The 16,317-nt window shown below is 49.8% G+C and overlaps 1 protein-coding gene across 1 annotated transcript in view; it reads left to right on the forward strand.

Moving 5' to 3' along the window:
* Window positions 1–8,763: 8,763 nt before the first annotated feature.
* The window catches only part of STUM (stum, mechanosensory transduction mediator homolog), a 40,621-nt gene continuing 33,067 nt past the window's right edge, over window positions 8,764–16,317 (forward strand). The window contains exon 1 of the mRNA XM_081124196.1: window positions 8,764–8,986. Coding sequence (XP_080980322.1) covers window positions 8,794–8,986 — 193 coding nt within the window. The 5' untranslated portion in view covers window positions 8,764–8,793. The remainder of the gene's footprint in view (window positions 8,987–16,317) is intronic.

A 16,317-nucleotide genomic window follows, 5' to 3' on the forward strand; every position in this document is an offset into this window, starting at 1 on the left:
TTGCAGGGTAACAAAATAAAAAGTAGTTTATAAGTGGGGAGGAATTTGAATTGAAGCATAATTCCATTTTCTGCAGAAAGCCAAGCTGTTCTGCATAATTTGTCATCCAGCCAGGGCTCTCTGACTTGCTCAAATCAAAGTCTCCTACCTTCTCCCCATCAGTCACTGGTTCCTTATAATTTAATCCTAAGTGGCAGGGCTCCCAGTATCCCCAGTAAATATGTCTCAGCTGAGCCAGCTGATCTATGCTATTTGCAAATGACTGGCTGACCCAGGATGCAAAACCTTGGCTATACCATCCCAGAAACTTGCCCCCCTCCTCCAGTTCTACCGGTGGTTTCCAGTTATCTATCACTGCATAACAACCCACTCTAAAATGCAGTGGCTTAAAATGGCAATATATTATTGATCATGATTCTGTGGGGTGGCTGGGCTCAGTGGGGCAGTTCTTCTGTTCCATGTATATGGTTTAGATCACTCTTGTGGTTGCATTCAGCTGGGAGCCCATTTGTGGTTGGAACATCCTAAGTGTCCTCTCATCCTCCAGAGCCTCTCTCCATATAGCTTCCCATCATTCTGTAGCCTAACTAGCTTCCTTCAGCATCACAGCTGGCTTCCCAGAAGGAACATTCTAAGAGAGCAAGTCCCATTTTGCAAGTGTTTATCAAGCCTCAGGTATGCCAATATCCCATGGGCCAAAGCAAAAAGCAAGTCACATGGCCAATCCTAAAGTCACCGAGAGAGGGGAATATGCCATAAGCTCATAAGCTTCCTTTCAACTCTGAATCTATTTAAAAGCTCTCCTTGGCAGGCCAAGAACAACATTTGTCTCCCAGATAGCAAGGTCACATCTCTGGCGAGCCTGGAAGCCGGGGCCCTTCTGCTCCAGAGCACTTGGCTTTCCCTCAGGGGGAGGCCTCCTGGTGTGACTCAGGGAGACTACTCACAGCAGCTTTAGGGAAAGGTTTTAGGGTAGCAGGTCCACAAACACGGCCCCTATCCACCTCAAGAACAAAAAGAGTGGGGCCAGCGAGGAGGCCAGGGTGGAATATTTTGGCCTCAGTTAGAGCCTCTGAGTGTGAGAAGCAGACTCATGTGTTACAGTGGGAACCTGTCTCAGCACCTCCTACCTCTGGCTCCGGGACACTTTCCCTCCATTATATTAGTTTTGTATTGTCACAGATCACACGAGTTTAGTGACGTGAAAACACACACGTTATTCTATCAGAGTTCCTGGGTCAGGAGTCTGGGCAGGGCCTAACAGGGTCCTGGGGTTAGGACATCACTGGGCTGCAGTCCAGGCGTTAGGTGGCCTGTCTCCTGTGGAGGTTTGACTGGGAAGAACCCACTTCTCTGCTCTCCCGGGCTTGAGAACCCACTTCTCTGACAGGTTTATCTTCATGCCAATATATGACTGAGGGGTCCTGCTTTTGGCTGGCTTTTGACTAGAGGCTGCTCTCAGGCCCTCGGCTGCCAGCTCCCTGCCATGTGAGCTATTCAACGTGGCCGCTGACGTCATCACGCCTGCAAGGAGAGCCTCTAACCTCTGGGAGGGCCTAGTCCCCTTTTAAGGGCTCTCTCCTGATTAAGTTAGGCTCACCCAGGTTACTCCTCTTAGTTTAACTCACAACCAACTGATTCGGGACCTTAATTACACCCACAAAATCCCTCACCTTTGTTGTATTCCATTGGCTAGAATAAGTCACAGTCCCACCCAGGCTCAACTATGTTCTAAGCAATCTCCTTGCAGTCCTCACACCAACTTTAGGAGGCAGGTACTATTACTATCCTCACTTTACAAATTATGGAAACTGAGTTTCTGAGAATCTAAGTCTCTTGGCCAAGGTCACATAGTTGGTGAGTGATGAAGTAGGATTGCCCGCCCATGAAATGTCAGACTCCGAAGCGCCTGTGACAGTGCCTGTCCTTGGTATTGCGTGTGCATGTGACAGGCACACCTCCCTAGGGCGAAGCCATGCTGAGCTCTCTGAGGAAGCCCCGAGGGCCCTGGAGTGTAGGAGATGAGAATGGAGCAGGAGGAGCTGGCCTAGGGCACAGGCCTAAGGGCCTTTTGGGGGGGGGCGCTTTGCAGCACGGTGGCCCCTCTGAAGCCTTGGAGATACTGGCATAGTGCTGAGTGGTTAAGAGAGAAACAAACCAACCTACGCCCAGGAACTAAATGCCGAGAGAGACCTGTCTGTAATGCCTGCCAGAATAACAGCTTCGTGTCCCCATGTGTCATCACAGGAAACATGTGACCACGCAACAGTGCAAAAGCTGCCCCATAGGGATGGAGGGACTGCCAGTCTAGGCTTTCTGGTTGTAGAGCCTGAGAGAGTTCAGCTGGTGGACCTGGCAAGAGGTTAGTAGGAGATACTGGGTCTCTGCTGTCACCTGTCTTCAGTGATTTGAGGATGTCCAGGACAGATAGCCCCTGCCTCCTAGGTTGGTTGGGCTTTGTGGTTCCTTTTTTTAGTTTTGTTTTCCAGTAGGTAACTTAGCTAAATGCCAGAGTCATGAGTGTAACAGCACAGGATCCAGCCTTGTGCCCTGTGCAGATTACCTTTAAGGTAAGAGGCAAGCTCTCTGTTTGTCTGGCTCTCACTTCCTCTCTGCTTTCTTCTCTCTTTCCTGTTTCTCTTTTGGTTCCTCCTGGATTCTTTCACCCTCTACCGAGTCATCAGTTCTAGGACTCCCACTGCTTCCGAAGAGGCGCCAGGGAATTGGCTGCCTGGGACAGCTAAATAATACAAATTGCACGTGGGGATATGGGAACTGGCTGGTGCCTGAATGAGTAGGCGAACTCAATTCACATGGATCAGACAACCAGGATGTGCCAGCCTCGGTGCTCAGCCTGGTGTGGGAGGGTGTTGCAGGGAGGAAGAGTTGGGCTGGGGGGAGGGAGCTGCAGGACCCCAAGCCTGACCATGAGAAATATCCTCGGAGGGCAGGAGTGGTCAGCATCCCTGCCTCAACCAAGCGCCCCCTTGCTCCAACTCCACTGGCATCTCTGGAGAGGGACAGGGACAGGGACAGGGAGCTGGATCTTCAGTTTCCAGGGCATCTTCACCCTCTGCCATCTGTCCTTCTTAGCCATCCCTCCTCCATCTTTGGTCCCCACTGTCCAGCCCACCGCTGCCTGCAGTCCCCTTCTGTTTCTGTGAGAAACAGCCCAAGTCAAATGTAGAGTTTCCAGACTAGTGACGGGACTGCCATCTCTTAGGGAGACCTGTCCTGTCTCACTTCTGCACCCAAGTGGAGGGAGAGAAACCCCAGGAAACCGGAGGGGGAATTATTACCCAAGACCTGGAGGAGGAGGGGTGTTCGTGAGCGGGACCGTGAGAGCTCTGGAGGATTCTTGCCCACCTTGGAGATCCCCTTTTCTGTGAAGGTCAGGATCTTGACCTCCAGCCTGCGATCAGAGGTCTGTTCTGGCCTCCACGCCCTCAGCCTCGGTGAGGGGAGCAGCAGGGAGCCAGGTCATCCATGGTCAGGCCCTGGCCAGACTGACATCAGGAGGGAAGAGGTGTGGTGTTCTGAGATAACCCATTTGTCCTGTCAGCCGACTTGATTTACCGTTCAGGTTTTCAGCTGTAATTACAGGGAAACGCAAACCTAATCTCACCAGGTTTAATCAGGGGAGCTGATTTATAGATTGATTACAACCTAATAGATTTTCTGTATTAGGAGCTGAATGGAACCAATGAGCAACTGACCGAGTGAGGCTGGTCTGTTACACGGGGAGACAGAAAAGAAAAATGAAACCCAAGAATCGAGGGGAGGAAGGGAGGGGATGTAAGATGTGAGGAGAGAGAGGCCAGGGAGGGAACCCAAGAGGGAGACATGGGCCTGGGACAGGTAGAGAGGAGAAAGCAAGTGGAATTTAGTGGATTTAGGGAGAGCTTTGGGGACCAATCTGGTCCAGCTCATTATTGAACTCTTCTGAGCCACAACGTCTTCATCTGTAAAATGGGCATAATTAATACCTTCCTCGTAGGGTGGCTGTGAAGGTAAAATGAGACTGTGTATGTGGAAGAGCTGAGCATGGTGCCTGCTACACAGAAGGGGGTGAGGTGGGGAGGAGGGTAAAGGGAAGAGGGAGGAAATAGGAAAGTGGAAGGAGAGAGAGAGAACAGAAAGATGACAAGAAAGAGAACACTGGCAGACACTGATTCCAGCACTACGCACAATTGCCGTGGAAATGATTGCTACATGCCCTCAACATCCACACTCCCGTTTCCAGAGCCATGAACTCTGAACTTTGGACCAGGATAAAGTTTCCCAGCTTCCCTTGCTGTTCGGTGAGGCCACGTGACAAATTCTGGCCAATGGAGACTGAAGCTCAGAGAGGTTAAGAAATTATTCAAAGACACAGAGCTCTAAGCAAAGTCTATTGTTCTACTGCCAATGCTATAATGCCAGTCTGCCCAAAGGAGCCATCCCTGCTGGTGCATGAATTACTTGTACAGTTCGGAAGCTGACTTTAGCAAAATTATTATTATCTTTTTCAGCTAAAAGAAATCCAAAGCTGAGGTACTTTATTCAGCTGATGACAGAACAAGGCCAAGAAACAGGTTTTCTCTTCCATGCCTGGCCTAGATGTGTTACTTGGCTGATGGAATCAGCTCTTTGGTCTGTTTTCCCTGTTATGTTTGTGTCTGATTTTGAGGGAGATTATTTTTTAAGGTTTTAACTTTTATGTGGAGGCCTCTTCCTACCTGAAATAGCTTAGATCTTAAACTCTTCTTCAAACGTCAGCCACAGTCACGATGCCAAATGGATGTGGTATAAACTCCTTGCAAGAGTGATCAGGAAAAGAGAGAAAGCCCAAATGAACAATATCAGGACTGAAAGAGGAGACATCATTACAGATTTCACAGATATTAAAAGATAATCAGAGTATATTATGAATAATTTTATGCAACAGATTCAACAACTTCGATGAAATGGACAAATTCCTTGGACACAGTGGCTGAAACTTTTGAGCTGGGGCTCCAGTGAGCTGAACTTCTTAGGTGCCAAACCCAATGGGTACTTTTGGGGTCTTACTTGACCCCTCTGTGTCATTTGACACTGCTGACTGCTCCTCCTCAATATCCTCTTTTGGCTTCCATGAAACACTTTTAGTGTTTCTCCTTTTAGACTCTTTCCCCTCCTCCTTTGTGCTTATAGTATCCTCTAACGACTCTCCTGGGCTCTCCATTCTTTTAATTCCACATCTGTATACCGGGCTTTAACTATGCTGATGGCTCCCAAATCTGCAGCCCAAATTGCTTTACTAAGCCCCAAATGGACTAACTATCTAACTTCTGTCTGAACAATTAGTTGTCTATGCTGGACAGCAAGTGCCCACCACCCCTTGGATGCCCTTAGACCCTCAAATTCAACATTTCCTCTTTGCTAATAATATCCCATTTGCATTTGGAAACTATCCCTCCCCCATTCCCAATCCATGTAGGTCAGGAAGAGTCAGTCCCCTCTCAGGACCCAACTTGACCGTCTCTAGACCACCCTCCACAAGCCACATCCCATTTTGGTGGGTTTAAAGCCGGGGTCCAAATTCTTTGACATCGCTCCATTGAGAGGTGTGGCTCCCTCCATGTGAATCTAAGCAGGTTTGTGACTGCTTTGACCAATAGAGGTCACAGAAGTGACACTGTGTTGACTTCTGAGGTTAGGAGGGAAAGTCCATGCAGCTTCCACTGGTCCTGCAGTGCTCGGTCTGGAGGCCCCCTCTGAGGAGGTTTCCTCTCAGAACCCAGCACCGTATTGTGAAAAGTCCAATTCACGCAGAGAGGCCGTGTGTAGGTGCTCCAGCCAACAGTCCCAGCCGAGCCAGCTTTCAAATGATCTCAGTCCAGGAGCCAGATCTGAGAAGCATTTCAGAAGTGAATTCTCCATTCCCAGATGTTCCAGATGCCACTATTTGAGTCCTCGCAGCTGAGCTTCCAGACAGAATAGAGCCAAGAAGAGCTGCCTCAGCTGTGCTCTGTCCATTTTCCAGACCTACAAAATTTGTGATCATAACAAAATGGTTGGGCCAAACCGCTAAATTTTGGGTGGTTTGTTACATAGTACAGAATAGTAACTGGGACACTTATGCCACACACCTGCTTAAAATGTTCCACTGGTTCCACATCGCCATCAGGATGAAGTCCAAATTCCTTTGCCCTTCGTTATGAGCTTCCTGCCCATCCACCAGAGCCATCTCCTGTCCCTGCCCACAAGAGCCTTGGTCCCAGGCATACTGCAATTCCTAGAATGTTCCTTACTCTTCTAGGCTTCCATGCCTTTGTACATGCTGTTGCTTTGCCTTGATGTCTTTCTGACCTCCAGTTATTAAGTGAATCATCTGGGAAATTGAGGGATGTAAATCCACTTTCTTCCCTGAAATCCTTTCTTCCAGGAATAATCGAGTTTGCATGGTCCTAAAACAGTTCAGGTGCTCTGTGAAATAATATTTTAAAAATATTTTAAATATTTGCTAGGTCTCTGAACAGTTATATGGATTCTGGAGCTAGATTGCCTGCATTCAAATCCTTCATAGAGTTGTGGTCAGGATGAAATGAGTTAAAATGTGTAAAGCTCTTAGAATGATGCCTGCAGGGAGTGCTTGGATAAATAAGTATTTGTTTAAGATAAAATAAATCTTGCCCAGCCAGTGTGGCTGAGCTGTTGAGCATCGGCATATGACCCAGGAGATTGGGGTTCGATTCACGGTAAGGACACATGCCCGGGATGCGGGCTCGATCCCTAGCAGGGGGCGTGCAGGAGGCAGTTGATCAATGACTCTCTCTCATCATTGATGTTTTTATTCCTCTCACTCTTCCTCTCTCTGAAATACATAAAATTTTAAGGAAAAAAAAGAACTTATCTGAATATTTAAATTAAGTAAATAAATAAATCTCCAGCAAATAGTTAACTCTAGTCACTGCTCAGGCTTCATTCAGTATCACCTTCTTTGGGAGACCTCCCAAATGCTTTCCCCCCATTCTAGCTGGCTTCACACACAGGTTCATGTTTTCTTAGCACCTTCAGCTTCCCAGTTACATTTGTCACTGTCTGAAATCCTATCATTGGGGTTGTTAGTATCCCTCATCTATGAGATCCTTAAAGGCAGGGGCTGGGTTTTGCTCCTTTCTTTCTACCCATAAGCTAAGTCATATTAGGCCTTCAGTAAATGTGTATTAAATTGAATCTTGCTTTGATTTTACAATCACAGTAACTCAAGCCCAGAAAAGGCTAAATGAGTTCTCCTAAGTCATACAGGCAATTAGTGGCTAAAGAGAGACTAAAACTTTCAGTCCTGTTCTCTGATGACTGCCAGGCCTAAGCTGGTTACTGTGTGTGTCCACCAGTATCACCACTAACCCCTGTTGACCATCTACTTTTAAAATTATTTTAATCAGATACCAATAAAATAATCCATGGTCTTTTGGCATCCTTCCTCTGAGCCCCGGGACTGTTTTACTATTACTCCTGCAGAAAGAGGATTACTGGGAAGTGGATTTGCATCTTTCCAATTCTTCCCACGGTCTCCTGAATTTCAGGATAATTCCGATGCATTGAACCCTCCCTAAGGTAAGAGGCATTGCCTGCATCCGCTCACTTTTTCCCATGTGGAGGTGAGTGCGGCATTATTCAGAAAATCTAATTCAATGTGGGACCTCCTGCTGCCGAGTTGGACACAGGACGGCCTATTCCCATTGCTTCCACCAACTGCCGCACTGTCAACACCAGGAGGCGCTGTGTCCTCGTTGGCTTTTTAACCACCACGTCGAGCACACAGGCGGCCAGGTTGTCGTCCAGGACAATTCAGGGGATGGTACCCAGCATGTATGTATGTATGTATGTATGTATGTATGTATGTATGTATGTGTGTGTGTGTTTAAAAAACCCCCCACAAAATCCTCACCCGAGGACATGCTTAGAGAAAGGCAGGGAGAGAGAAAAACACCCACCAGTTGCCTCCCTATTTTCCTCCGCTCAGGATCAAACCTGCAACCCAGGGATGTGCCCCGACGGGAACCGAACCTGCAACCCTTACGGTGCACGGGACATCGCTCAGCCAGCTGAGCCACCCCGGCGGGGCAGAGGGTCCCATTTTAATCAGTTTGGCGGAGACCCGTTGGAAAAGCTGCCTCCTGCTTTAGGCTCTATTTCCAAGCCTGAGATCGCTGCCGCGCGGTGAAACTAGTCCGTTTAAATCAGAGTGAACCGAAGGCCTCCTAGGGCAGGCGCCCTGCGATCCGTGCCTGCCTCTCCCTCCTCCAGCTCGAGGCTTTCCCGAGCCTGCCCTCCGAGGACGCGCGGCCCGTTCTCACTGTCCTTGGCGGGGGTCCCCGCCCGAGTCACCTGTCGAGGGAGGGCGCGGTGTGCCCGTCCCCCCCAGTGTCTGGACAGCCCGCTCGCTCTGCGCTCCCTCTTCTACTTTCTTGCCCTGCGCCCTGATCTGTAAGTGGTATTTTTAGGGGGGTGGGGTGGGGGCGGAGAGAAGGGCGGGGAAGGGGCCCGGCGGGGAGGGGCGCCGGAGCGCTGTCGCCGAGTGTCACGCCGCCCTCTCCTCCGCTCACCGGGGTGTGGGGGCGCCTCGCAGCGCGCGGCAGAGGGCCGGGCGCGTGGGGACGCGGGGACGCGGGAGCGCGGCTTCCCTGCCAGCTGCGCCGCGCCCGGAGCGCACCGGCCGCCTGAGCTCGGCGCGGAGCCCGGAGCCCGGAGCCCGGAGCCGGTCCCCCCGCCCCCCGCCCGCTGTGCGCTGGGCGGCAGCCCGGCTCCCGGGGAGCGCGCCCCGCGATGGATCCTTCGCACAAAGACGCCGAGACGGCGGCGGCGGCGGCGGCGGCGGACCCCCGGGGGGCGTCCTCGTCTAGCGGGGTGGTCGTGCAGGTCCGCGAGAAGAAGGGCCCCCTGCGCGCTGCCATCCCCTACATGCCCTTCCCGGTGGCCGTCATCTGCCTCTTCCTCAACACTTTCGTGCCGGGTTTAGGTAAGAAGCGGCGGCCGCGACCCCCGCGCCCCGGGCCCGCCGCGGGAGGGCAGGCGGGGCAGGGCCGGGAGCGGTCCTCGGGTGGCGCCTGCGGCTGCAAGTGCGCCGGCCGCGCTCCCAGCGCCCCCTGGCCGACGGCGACGGCGCGTGGAGCAGGCGCCCCCCAGCGCGCAGGGCTCCCCCACCCGCCTTTCACCTTCCCCCACCTGTGAAAGCGGTTGTCCGGCCCCAAGAGCCGGAAACTTTGCGGGGGAATGTTGGAGCCCCTGGGCGCCTGTCAGGACAGCTCCCCTCCAGGTGTCCCCCCAAATCCCGCCCCTTCTCTCCGCCGCGCACCCCTTTCTCCAAGGGGCCCCGGACCGGACCGGAGCGCTGCGGCCACCGAGTCCCGGGAGTCCGAGAAGTCCGCGGAGCTGGGGAGCAGGGGGACGAGCCGGGCTTAGGAGACGCCGCAGCCCCGCCTGCGTTCGCGGGGTGCGGACGGGTGGGGGGCGCGCTCTTTAGCCAGGGACTCCTTCGCCTCCTTTCAGAGAGCCCGCCTTTCCACCAGCACCCCGCGGGTCGCCAAGGGGCTGGGGGGTGATTAGTTTGGATACCTGTGGGTTTTATTTTTTAAATTAAAAAAAAAAATTGATATTTAGAGAGACAGGGAGGGAGGGAGAGAGAAACATCCACGTGAGAGAGTAACATCGTGAGAGCGTAACATCTTCTGGCTGCCTCCTGGGGATCGAGGCCGCAACCCCGGCCTGTGCCGGGCCGGGCCGGGAATCAACCCGCAACCTTCTGGTGCGGGGAGGACACCCAACCAACGGAGCCACTACGGCCAGGGCGGGTACCTGTGGGTCTGGGCCGCACCTGGACAGAGGTCACTCCGAACTCAGCCCCCTTCCTTCAGTCCCTTTGAAAGTGGAGAGCGCGCCCATGCAATTCCGCGTTGGAGTCTGGCTGCCTGGAGGGACCCTGATGGCACCCCTGTTCCAAATTTTAAAACAAGGGCCCATCACAGAGATAGGCATGCCGAAGGGTGGGTAAGGGAGGGGGGATAAGTTTCCCTGACCCTCTTTGATCCCCAGCCTCAAATATCTGCAGGCCCTCCCCCCACTCCCAGGTTGCCTGCTTGGCTCTGGCTGTTCTTCTTGCTAAGAGGTGCCCCCTCTCCAATTCTGTGCGGACAGAGAGGGGGGCACCTTTGTGCCCTCTTCAGGAGCCAGCCTGCCCCTGCGGGCCAGCTAGTTGCCAGCGTCTGGCTCCAAGTTCCCAAGAACCGAGGTCAGCCAGAAGTGGTTTTCTGTTGGACTCTGGCCTTTCTCACGGCCTTGCTCTTAGCCAGCTTAGCTTGGGCCTGGCTGGGAGAGGGTCACACCCACCCACGCAGGACATGTCCACTTTCCCTTGCTTGTCTTTATGTCTGCGGGGATGCGGTGGCCAGAGCAGCACATCTGCCTGAGCAGGCTAGGTGGCCTCCAGCAGCCTAAGATCGGCCTTGTCCCTGGCTGGCACCTTGTGCATTTAGACGCCAGGAGGAGGCTAGCTGATGTTCATTTAGCTGTGTCAGAAATTCCACCTGCTGGAGTATAAACACATTGCCTGTCCCTCTCTCTGGGATGTGAAGATCACCAGCAGGACCGCATCCCAATTCCACTTTTTTTTCTTTTATTTTTAAAGTGGTGAAATAAATGCCACCCTATGGTCTTTTGAGGAAACAAACAAATTGGTGCCAGGTGGGAGAGGCTGTGCCAAGTCCCTGCTGAGCGAGGGAGCCACCCCCGGGAGGCAGCAGCCCACCTGTGCATCTGTGCCTGCCCTCCTGGGTCTCATCTCACTAGGTACCTTTGCTGCAGGCCCCTGTCCTCCGCCCCCCACCCCCTTAGGGACCCAGTTTCCCCCTCTACACGCTTTCCTTTGTTAGATCAGAATCCTGTGGGATTTTTGTGAGAAACCTTTCCGAGAAGCCAGGAGAAAATAAGGAAAGCACAAAAGTAATAAAACAGGTGGGTCATGGGTGTACAGACTTCTGAATTTTCAGTGATTGAATCCAGGCGGTTTTCATTTTGTCCCTGTAGAGTTGCCTGGGTGCACAGGCCCCTGCTCCTTTCGGCACGGAAGGGGTCCTGATCCTGGGCAGATCTGTGAACCAGGGGTGCCTGTCTCTCGGGGTTGCTGGGAGAATGGAATGAGATTATGCAGAGCTCAGGGGTCTGGCGCGTAGGGAGTGCTCTGGAGATGGTGGGTCCCTCTTGCTCTTTGTCCTTCTGTGGAGCTGACACTGGTTCCATCTCTAGGGGTGTGTGTGGGGGGGTGCCTTTCTGGACCTTTCTTCTGAGTATTTGTTGATTTCTCTGCTCCCCTTGACCTGTAGTGGAGTCCTGTACGACGAATCAGCTCAGGCAAAATTTGCAGGCGGTCCCTCCACCTCCGGACTCCCACCCCTGCCCTCCACATCTCTAGGTCCTCTTGGCTTAGCGGAAGCTCCTGTGAAAACTGAATATTCCCGTCTGGCTCTGCTCTTTGAGGAAATGCAGCCAATTTAAATCCATTCACTCATTCATTCCACAAACACAGAGCATCCACCGCAGGCCAGGCACTGGGGATGTGACAGTAAATAAATCAGCCAGGATGTCCTTGATTATTGAGAGCAATTGATGCAAACTTTGTTTAAGCTTGATAAATGCCACGATGGCAGCAGGAACAGTGTTTTGGCCACAATTAATTTTTCCTGGATTGGGGGCTAGAGAAAGCCTCCCAGAGGGAGTAGTATTAGGTTAGACCCTGCAGAAAAAACCCATCACATGGCCCCAAGCTCCTTCTATCCTCATGTCACTCTTACTGTCTGGAAACTGGGCAGATCATTGGCCCAAAGATCTTTTTTTTCTGGAAGCTTCCTTCCCTACAAGTCCTCTCCTCATTTGCAAATTGGACAAGAGTGCAAGTGTTGGGATGGATGAAGGCATGTAGGTGTCGCAGGCCCATGGAAGACCTGCCATGGAGAAGCCCAGTCTTTACAATTCCCTGGTGACTTCTCGATCCAAGCAACAGCGCTGTTGGGATGACACTCAGGCCAGGAAGAGGGATGTTTCCTCTTCTGGGGAGAGGATGGGAAGCAGAAATGATTTATGATCTCTCTGATTCCTCACTGGAACAAAAAAACCAAATTTTAAAAATGGATGGATGACGGTGCCCTGACCGGGTGGTTCAGTTGGTTGGAGTGTCGCCCCGTACGCTAAAGGATTGCAGGTTCGATTCCCATTACCAGGGCACATACCTAGGTTTAGGGTTCAACCCTAGTTGGGATGGGTATGGGAGACGACCGATCGTTGTTTCTCACATTGATGTTTCTCTCTCTCTCTCCCTCCCTTCATCTCTAAAAATCAGTGGAAACATACCCTCGGGTGATGATTAAAAATAAAGATGATGGTAAGAGAGTCACCTAGTTCTATTCAGTGACACTCTACCGATAAAGACCACTGCCTGTATCTTCATAGTCCAACAAGTAGGACGTTTATAAGGATATAAACAATTACTCATACACGTAAGCAAAGTTAACTGTGACGCCCCCAAATAGCCAGAGAGTTTGTCTGTTGGTCAGGGGTAAAATTACACTTTCAGTTTTAAAAATTATATCTATCTTGATTGACTTGGTGAAATGAAAATACTGATAACTTCGATAGTGGGAGGGAAAGTGGGACAGTTGACCATACTGTCAGACTAATGTTGGCCATTAATCTCCTGTTGAATATTCATAAGCATTTAATCTATCCCCAATATACTGCCTACTCTTTGACACTCAACTGAGGTCTTGCTTCCCCTGTAGGAGAACCAGTGGCTGGTTCAGCTTCTTCTCTTTCTCTCCCCTCTAGGCCTAAGGCTCAAAATGGTATTTATTATGTTCTACCTTGTGGCATCTTTTGTAGTGTTGGCTTTCTGTTACTCTTTCAAGAGTTTATTCTTTGTCGATCTATATGTAAGTTCCTTGAGAACAGCAACCATTTAAAATTTCTCCTTGACGTAGTATGTTATTTGTGAATACATATTAACTAGAATTATACTCCAGGAATAGGCATTAGAAATCATGTGGCCCCACAGCTTAATTTTACATAAGAAGTGAGGCAGGCCAGGATCTGGAAGTGTATATCCAGGTAAGGACCAAGGAAGTTTATATCCTATTTAACTTTTCAAAGGAAGTACTTTGAGGGTACATTTTAGTAAACAACAGTATAAATCAAGAAAGAAGATAAGAGATCCAGGAAATAATTCATCCAATTCAGGGCAGCCATGAAAGGCAACCCCAGGATAGAATCATTTGCAGGCCTGGAGAGCAGTCAGTCTTCATTAGAGTAGGAGGACAGGAAGCTCCAGGAAAGTGGTCTCTGAGGGCGGTGGAGGAGGGGGCATTTCACAGAGTAGAGAGTATTATTGCGATACTGTAAGAAATTAAAGTTGTGATAAAAAACAGAAAGTAAGCGAGAAAAACAAGAGGCAATTAGTAACTGCAGTTAAGCCAAAAAGTTATGCAAAAGCATTAGGATCCCCAAATGAAGGAACCTGCCCAGTGAGATCAGGGGGTGAGCAGGCTTTGAAAAGAATGAAAGGTTCCAAACAATGACTGGAAAATTTGGGAGATATTAGGGATCCGAAGAAGAAGGCATGTGCTTTTTCTACCAACAATATGAAAGAGAGGTAATCAGCAACTTCCGGAAGAACACAAACATTTTCATGAAAGGCATAGCTCTTATGTGAAGCAAATAAAAAAGTGGCCTAATTTTGAGCAAGTGGGGGAATGTGAGAAAAATTCTTTTAAGTGCATAGGGCCTGTTATTGGACCAGTGGTGCACAATACAGCTCTTAGGTTCTCTTTGACTCTGCAGCCTAGAATATTTGCTTAGTCATAATGCTCTGAAGGCTGCTCAGTGGTTTTCAACTTCTAAAACCAAACACAGACAAAGCACTGAAGACTACTTAAAATAGCTATAAAGAAGGATATGAAGATTTTCCACCTTGACAATATAAAGCATATATATTTTTTATATATCTTTATTGATTTCAGAGAGAGGAAGGGAGAGGGAGAGGAAGAGATAGAAACATCAATAATGAGAGAGTCACTGATCGGCTGCCTCCTGCACGCCCCCGACTGGGGACTGAGCCCACAGCCCTGACCAGGAATCGAACCCTGATCTCCTGGATCCTAGGTCGATACTCAACCACTGAGCCACGCTGGCTGGGCCCACCTTGATAATATAAACTGAAGAGCACAACCCCTTAGAAGTTGGCAGACGAAGGAGTAGGGCAGTTGGAAGAGAAGGGCAATTGTGATAGATTGAATTATTGCTTCCAATAACTCACTGTCCTCCTGTAGCTTGCCACACCTCCTGGGGGAGGGGAGTACTTCCTTCCCTGCCCATTGATGTCAAGCTTGGGCATGTGACTTGCTTTGACGAATTGAGTGTAAGTGGGAGTGACATAGGCCGTGCCTGAGCAGACACTTTGCCTGAGCTGACACTTTAAGAGGCATTGTGAGCTTCTGCGATTGTTTTTCCCCCCTCTCTCATGAGCATGGAAGGTCTCAGATGGGGACTGCTCTTCAACCTGGCTCCCAGAATAAAGAGGAAATCAGAAGCAGGGCCTGGCATGGCATGCGAGTGATAAATATGCCTGAGTTGCTAAGGTTTTTTGTTTTTGTTTATAGTATTGTTTTTATCCTAGCACACCCACCAGAGCTGAGTAACACATAGAGGGTAGGTTAGGGGTGTGTGAATACCCTCCTCATAAAAAGTGGGAGATCAAGAGATGCTGTGTGTAATCGATAGACCAAGAAATAAAGGTTACCAAAGTAATCAATAGATGAACTGAAATAGTGATATGTTGGGACTATGGGACAATAGCAGTGTGCTGGGACAATGTTGGGACAAGAGTAGAATAGAGTTGGGGGTAAGGTATTAGGCTACTTCTTATGTATCAGTGTAGAAAGTCAATAACTGATGTCTAAAGTTGATAAAACACGAAACGGCAATATAAGCATACTTTGGAGATTAGAGAAACATCAGAAGAATTCCCACCCTCTCTGGCATCATCAGTTTTTCTTTGTCTAATAGCTCATTCCTGGAAGCTAAATACACACATGCTAAAATTCTCTCCCGTCTTTGAAAAATAGCCTCTCCTGATCCTACCTCCTCGCTCCGGCCACTGCTCCTTTCTCTTCTGCCCCTTACAGCTGGGTTCCCTGAAGTTGTCTGGATTTGCTGTCACCAACCCCTCTTCTCTCACTTCCCCTTGAACCCCCTCTAATCATATTTTGCCTCTATCACTCACCTACAGGAATGGCCAGTCACCTCCAGGTTGCTGACTTCTCCAAGGTCAATCCTCTGCCTGGGTCTTCCTGGCCCTCTCAGTAGCACTGGGCACAATAGTCGCTTCTTTCTCCTGGAAATGCTGCCTTCACTTGGCATCTGGGACACCGCCCTCTCCTGGTTTTCCTTATACCTCCCGCTTCCTTTGCTCATCTCATCAACTCCAAACTTGGGAGTCCCCCAGGGCACTTGATCTCCTTTATCTCCCATCTTCTCTTTGATCTTGATCTCTTTTCAGCCTACACTCACTCCCTTGATGTTCATGCTCAGGCTCCTGGCTTTCAATTGCATCCTTAGGATGTTGACTCACAAATGCAGATCTCTAGCTCGGACCCCTCCCTCCAACTCCAGAGTGTTACATTCAACAGACTTCTCAGCATCTCCCCTTGGAATCCAAAAGACATCCTGGAGTTAACTTATCCAAAGCTAAACTCCTGATTCCCCCCCCCCCCCCAATCTTATCTGTCCCCATCACAGCAAATGGCATCCTTTCTGAAACTCAGGCCCCAAACTGCTACTCATCCTGGACTTCTTTTTTCCTCACATCCCATGCCCAATCTATCAGGAAATACTCTTGGCTCTGCTTTCAAAATCGATTCAATATCTGACTACTTCTCAAGCCTCCATTTCTTCCTGAATGATTCCAATGGCCTCTTAAATGGTCTGCTTGCCTTTATTGACTCTTATAGTCTCTCCTCAACATGGCAGCCAGAGTGATCGTTTTAAAACACAAGCGAGTCAGATCATGTCACTTTTGAGCTGGAAACCCTCTAGTGTCTCCCATGTCACTCAAGTAAAAGCTCAGGTCCTTATTATGACCAACAAGGCCCTAGGCCAGAACTTTCCAAAAGAAATGTAACATTAGCCACAGATGTAATCTAAATTTTCCAGCACCTATATTATAAAAAATAAAAAGGAACAGGTGAAATTAACATTAACAGTATACAGGGGTGGGCAAAAGTAGGTTTACAGTTGTAATACAATAAT

The sequence above is a fragment of the Miniopterus schreibersii genome (genome assembly GCF_964146895.1).
Source record: "Miniopterus schreibersii genome assembly, chromosome: 21".
NCBI classification, from domain to species: domain Eukaryota; kingdom Metazoa; phylum Chordata; class Mammalia; order Chiroptera; family Miniopteridae; genus Miniopterus; species Miniopterus schreibersii.